Source organism: Muscardinus avellanarius (genome assembly GCF_963383645.1).
Source record: "Muscardinus avellanarius genome assembly, chromosome: 16".
Taxonomy (NCBI): domain Eukaryota; kingdom Metazoa; phylum Chordata; class Mammalia; order Rodentia; family Gliridae; genus Muscardinus; species Muscardinus avellanarius.
Genome location: NC_137802.1, coordinates 7,027,008 through 7,033,799, shown reverse-complemented (window position 1 = coordinate 7,033,799; position 6,792 = coordinate 7,027,008). Strand labels below are relative to the sequence as shown.

Sequence of the window (6,792 nt, the reverse complement as noted above, 5' to 3'; positions counted from 1 at the left end):
CCCGGGCCGCTCAGTGACAGCGGCGGCGGCGCCCTGGCCCCGCAGGCCGAGCCCGCTTCAGCGCAGAGCCCGCGGCTGGCGGCGGGCCGGGCCATGAGGAGCAGCCGGGGCCGGGCCGGGCCTCGCTGACCTGGCCAGGCTCCCCGCGGCCGCCTCCCGCCTCCGCTCCGCCCTCCCGGCATGAGCGCCCGCCCGGGCCCGGGGCCGCAGCCGCCCCAGCCCCGCCGCCCGCGGGCGCGCTCGGGAGCCGCGGGCCCGCGGTGCTGATCCCCGCCGCCGCCGCCGCCCGCTGGATGCCCCGGGGGCGCGGCCATGGAGGTGGTGGGCGACTTCGAGTACAGCAAGCGGGACCTCGTGGGACACGGGGCCTTCGCCGTGGTCTTTCGGGGGCGGCACCGCCAGGTGAGCGAGCGCCCCCCGCGCAGCTGGACCAGGACCCCGGGCCGCCGCCGGATCCGGGGGGTCCTGAAGCTCGATGAAGCCGCAGGAGCCGAGCCCCGTTCCCCTCCGGTCTCCGCACTTGGCTCGCCACCTCGGGCCTGCCTTTGTGAGCGCTGTCAGTGTCGCGGGGTTTGTTTTGGTCGTGCGAGGATTGTTTTGAGGCCAGAGCCGCTAGGCAGCGCTCCACCTACCGACAGTGGTAGCAGCAGGCCAACTGGAGTCCCTCCCTGCCCGTGCGCCCCGGGGGTCGCCCCCCGAGTGCCGCCCAGGGGAGCCGGGCCAGCTTGAAGTGCCCCCCAGAGGAGCGCACGGTCCCGAGCTCCTCTCCAGCCCCGAGCACGGACCTTCCACACACACACACACACACACACACCCCCGCCCTGGGCTGCCAGAGCTAGTCCCTTTTGAGGTGGATAATTGCAGACCCAGTGGAAAATGGGCGGGTTTCCCGTTAGCCCGAGGCTTTCTCAAACTAGGAGGTATCACTTTTCCCAGCATTGATCCCCCACCCCCACCCCGCACCCTTCTGACCTGGACACTTCTGACCTGGACGGGCTCGGAGTGGGAAAGTTGGACGCTTCATTTTCAGTATAAATAAATGTGAACGGCATGTGCAAGCCTTGATTTTTTTTTTTTTTAAAGCCTTTGCTGTTTCGCAAGTTGGGGTCACACGAGGTTTTAGAATCTAAAGAATTTGGAAAGGCGCATCTGGAGTGGAAATAATCATAAAGGCTTTGGCTGTGCAGATAGTTGCCAAAGGGCGTGTTAAAAGTGGGCTGTCTCTGTTGCTTGCTTTTCGTTTATTATGAGAACAACTTAGAACTCAAGGAAAAAAATTAAAACAAGTATAATCTAGCCCAGCAAACAAATAGGGTTTTTTTTTTTTTTTGTGGCTTTTTTTTAAAACTTTTTTCCGTCCTGGGGATGGAACCCAGGGGCATCCGACCTCCGAGCTACACACCCTGCCCTATTTTGTATTCTTTATTTTGAAACAGGGTCTCACTAAGTAACAAGGGCCTCACTAAGTAGCTGAGGCTGTCAGGTCTCAGCCTCCCGAATGCTGGGATTACAAGTGTGTGCTACCACACCCGGCTACAAATACTGTTTTCAATACCATATCACCTTTCAGGTTTCTTCACACATTTTTCCTTCAGTTGTATGTGATTATAAACCGTGTTCTTTCCTCATTTAATGCTAGATCCTCTGTGGTCTTCATATTTGCTATTTCTTGTAGCTGTGTGTTGTAGGGCATTGGCTTGTTAAACTAATTTATTAAATCATTTTTGAGTTGTTGGAGATTGGGGTTCTTTTTTGTTTTGGTTTTTTTCAGTGCTGTACATTTATTTGCTAAAAACATCTTTGTGGTCATAGGGTTATTTTTCTGTGTTTCTGTGCAATAATTTTCAGGAGTAACACTGTTTTTCCTTTTCAGAAAACTGATTGGGAGGTAGCTATTAAAAGTATTAATAAAAAGAACTTGTCAAAATCACAAATACTGCTTGGAAAGGAAATTAAAATCTTAAAGGTATGTTACTTTATGCAGTATTACACACAAGTTAAAACATTCTAAACTAAATGAATCCTTTGCAATTTTGGTAGTTGAGCCCAAGACAATTTTCACCTGCTGCTCATTTTTGCATACTCAGGTTTTGGAGTTGTCTAAAATTTATTTTCCCCCTGCTACTGCTCCTGGGGGGATTGAACCTGGGTGGTTCTACCTCTGAGCTATACCCCCAGGACATCCCCCTTTTTCTTTTCTTTTCTTTTCTTTTTTTTTTTTTTCAATACTGGGGAGTGAACCCAGGGGCCTTGTACCTCTGAGCTACACCCCAGCCCCTATTTTTTAGTCTTTTTATTTTATTTAATTTTTTTGGTGGTACTGGGGATGGAACCCAGGGGTCTTGCACCTCTGGGATACACTCCCAGGCCTAGTTTATATTTTATTTGGAAACAGTCTTACTAAGCTGCTGAGAGCCTCATTAAGTAGCCGAGGCTGGCTGTGAATCTGTGCAATCCTCCTGTCTCAGCCTCCCAAGTACTGCTATTAGAAGCATGCACCACCATGCCCGACTTAGTCTTTATTTTTAAAATAGGGTCTCATTGGGTTGCAAAGGGCCTCCCTAAATAGCTGAGGCTGTCTGAACCACGATCTTCCTGTCTCAACCACCCAAATGCTGGAATTACAAGCTTGCACCACCACGCCTGGCTTTTCTTTCTTTCTTTCTTTTTTTTTTTTTTAAACAGGGTCTTTTTAAGTTACCATGCTGGCCTTGAGCCCTCAATCTTCCTGTCTCAGCCTCCCAAATTTTGAGATTACAGGGCTGTGCCATTGCATAGAGAGAGAGAGAGAGAGAGAGAGAGAGAGAGAGAGAGTGTGTGTGTGTGTGTGTGTGTGTGTGTGTGTGTGTGTGTTACTAGGGATTGAACCCAAGGACATTCTGTTTCTGAGCTAACCCCCCCCCAGCCCTATTTTTATTTGGAAACAGAATCTAGCCAGTTTCATGAGTCTCACTTCTTGCTGAGGCTGTCCTTGAACCTGTGATCCTTTTGTCTCAGTCTTCCAAGTACTGGGATTACCAGTGTGCCCTACCATGCTCTGCTTTCTGCCATATTTTATCTTTTGGTTCTGGGGATGGAACCCAGGGGCATTCTACTTCAAGTTATACTCCCAGCCTTATTATTACTATTTTTTTTGAAAAGGGGTCTCACTGAGTTGCAAAGGGCCTCACTAAGTAGCTGAGGCTGGTGCAAACCTGGATTCTCCTGTCTCAGCCTCCAAAATGGTGGGATTACAAACCTGTGTGACCATACTCGGCTTTCTCTGGCAGCTTTTAATTTTATTTATTTATTTATTTATTTATTTATTTATTGGGTGGTACTGGGGATGGAACCCAGGAAACTTTTTTTTTTTTTTTTTTTTGCGGGTCTGGGGATGGAACCCAGAGGCATTTGACCTCCGAGCTATACCCCCTGCCCAATTTTGTTTTTATTCTTTATTTTGAAACAGGGTCCCACTGATTTACAGAGGGCCTCACTAAGTAGCTGAGGCTGTCTGTGAACTGCAATCCTCCAGTCTCAGCCTCCCAAATGGCTGGGATTACAAGCTTGTGCCACTACACCCAGCTAAACTCAGGGAACTTTTACCTCCGGGCTATACTCCCAGACCTGTTTTTTATATTTTATTTGGAAAAAGGGTCTAACTAAGTTCCTGAGAACCGTACTATGTAGCTGAAGCTGGCTTTGAACTGCGCAATCCTCCTGTCTCAGCCTCCCAAATGCTGGGATTACAAGTGTGTGCCACCATGCCTGGCACTTTATTATTATTATTATTATTATTATTATTATTATTATTATTATTATTATTGAAGTACTGGGGATGGAACCCAGAGACATTCTAACTCTGAGCTACATTCCCAGCCCTATTTTTTTTTTTTTTTTTGGTGGTACTGGGGTTCCTGGAAGCCCTTCTATGTCTGGGCTACACTCCCAGACCTATTTTTTTTAATTTTGGAAACAGGGTCTCTTAAGCCAGAGCAGCTGGCTTTGAACCTGCGTGATCCTCCTGTCTCCGCCTCCCAAGTGTGGGGATTACAAGCGTGCGCCACCACGCCCAGCTCCCAGCCCTATTTTTTATTCTTTATTTTGAAACAGGGTCTTACTGGGTTGCAGAGAACCTCACTAAGTAGCTCAAGCTGTTTACTAACCCGGATCCTCCTGACTCGACCTCCCAAATGCTGGGATTACAAGCATGTGCTACCATGCCCGACTTTGGAATCTTTTTTTTTTTTTTTTTTTCTTTTTGTGGCACTGAGTTTGGAACCTCGGGGCCTTCTACCTTTGGTCTACACTCCCAGACCTATTTTGTATTTTATTTGGAAACAGCATCTCACTAAGTTGCAGAGGGCCTCACTAAGTAGCTGAGGCTGGCTTTGAACCTGTGCGATCCTCCTGTCTCAGCCTCCCAAGTGCTGGGATGACAAGCGTGTGACACCACACCTGGCCTTTTGGAATCTTTTTAATGAATAGGTGTTAATGGCTCTTGACCAGACTTAGAGGGATTCTATGAAGATATTTTATCTTCTCATAATTTCTTTTCTTCTAGTTAAAGAGGGCATTGCTCCTAGGGCCAGTGCAGAGGTAAACAAACCACTTCTGTTGACCCCTTTCATGTACCATTCAGTTTTTTTGGGGAATAGTAGGGGTCCTTTGTGTGTGTGTGTGGTACTGGGCATTGAACTTAGGTCATTCTACCTCTAAGTTATACCCCCAGCCCTTTTTATATCTTATTTAAACAGGATCTTGCTAGGTTGCTATGAGTTTCACTAAGTTTCTGAGGCTGGTCTCAAACCTGTGATTCTCCTGTCCAAGCCTCCCAAGTACTGGGATTACATGCACCACCATGCCCAACAGAGTTTGTGTGTGTGTGTGTGGTACTGGGGATTGAACCCAGGTACACTCTACCTCTGAGCAACATTTCTAGCACTATTATTTATTTATTTTTCATTCATTTATTTTTTGTGGTACTGGGGATGGAACCCAGGGGCATTCTACCTCCTAGCAACAACCCTAGCCCTATTTTTTATTCTTTATTTTTTGAAACAGGGTCTCATTAAGTTGTAAAGGGCCTCACTAGTTGAAGCTGGCCTCTAACTACAATCCTCCAGTCTCAGCTTCCCAAATGGTGGGATTGCAAGCATGCGCCACCACGCCCAGCTTTATTTACTTACTTATTTAGTAGTACCCAGAGGTATTCTACTCTGAGCTACACCCTCAGCCAGCCTGCCTTCCTTTCTTTCTTTCTTTCTTTCTTTCTTTCTTTCTTTCTTTCTTTCTTTCTTTCTTTCTTTCTACTACGGATTGAATCCAGGGGCATTCTTCCTCGAGTTACACCCCAGTCCTATTTTTTATTTTGAAACAGGGTCTGAGTTACTGAGGACCTCAGTAAGTTCCTGGGGCTGACCATGAACCTGTGATCCTCTTTCTCAGCCTGCCAAATATTAGGATTACAAGCATGTGGCAACATGCCCAGCTGAACTTTCTCAAATTGCAATAGGTTTTCACTAAGTTACTGCCATCCTCCTGTTGCAGACTCCCAAGGACTGGGATGAGTGGTATGTGCCATCATGCCTAGCTAATTTTTTATTTTGAAACAGGGTCTCAAAAAGTTGCTGATGGACTCATTCAGTTGCTAAGGCTGATCTTGAACCTGTGATCTTCCTACTCAGCTTCCAAAGTGCTGGGATCACAGGCTTGTGCCACCACACCCCTCTAGTGATGGTCTTTTTAGATCACTTATAAATAATATTATCCATGTGAGAAACTTTGAGGGGAAAAAAAGGGTTTCATGTCAAATTAATTTGGAAAATACTGTTCAGTAGAGCCAGGCATGATGGTACATGCTTGTAATCCCAGCATTTGGGAGGCTGAGACAGGAGGATCGCAGTTCACGGACAACCTCAGCTACTACTTAGGCCCTCTGCAACTTAGACCCTGTTTCAAGATAAAGAATAAAAAATAGGGCAGGGGGTGTAGCTTGAAGGTCGAATGACCCTGGGTTCAATCCCCAGACTCGCAAAATAAATAAATAAATAAATAAATAAATAAATAAATAATAAAAAATAGGGCTGGGGGTGTAGCTCAGAGGAAGAATGCCTCTGGGTTTTATCTCCGGTACTTTGACAGTCAGAAAACACTTACCTCATTAAAGAAAATGAAAAATTCTACCAGTTTCAGTGCACCCAATGTTAAGTGTTTTCCACACCAATCTGGGTATGGAACCCTCAGCTTGATAGCTTGCATCAGAACTGTCTTGTGGAAAGTCTTTAGTGAGAGTTAAAGCTCTTAATGCTAAGAATTATACTTTATTAGCCAGGCGTGGTGGCGCACGCTTGTAATCCCAATATTCGGGAGGTTGAGACCAGAGGATCGTGGTTCACGGACAGCCTCAGCTACTTAGTGAAGGCCTCCACAACTTAGTGAGACCCTGTTTCAAAATAAAAATACAAAATAGGGCAGGAGGTGTAATTGGGAGATTGATGCCCCTGGATTCCATCCCCAGACACGAAAAAAAAAAAAAGAAAGAAAGAAAGAAATATACTTTGTCTTCTTTCAAATAGAAATATACTCATATACTTTCTTTTTGTGTGTGTGTAGTACTAGGAATGGAACCTGAGGGCATTTTACCTCCGAGCTGCACCCCCAGCCCTATTTTTATTCTTTATTTTGAAACAGGGTCTCACTGAGTTGCAAAGGGCCTTACTAAGTAACTGAGGCTGTCTGCGAACCATGATCCTCCTGTCTCAGCCAACCAAATGCTGGGATTGCAAGCATGCACCACCATGCCTGGCAAAC

At 46.7% G+C, this 6,792-nt stretch overlaps 1 protein-coding gene across 1 annotated transcript in view; it reads left to right on the top strand.

The window, feature by feature from the left end:
• The first annotated feature begins 303 nt into the window (after window positions 1-303).
• Window positions 304-6,792, top strand: part of ULK2 (unc-51 like autophagy activating kinase 2) — an 87,883-nt gene continuing 81,394 nt past the window's right edge. The window contains exons 1-2 of the mRNA XM_080712571.1: window positions 304-402; window positions 1,874-1,966. Coding sequence (XP_080568697.1) covers window positions 313-402; window positions 1,874-1,966 — 183 coding nt within the window. The 5' untranslated portion in view covers window positions 304-312. The remainder of the gene's footprint in view (window positions 403-1,873; window positions 1,967-6,792) is intronic.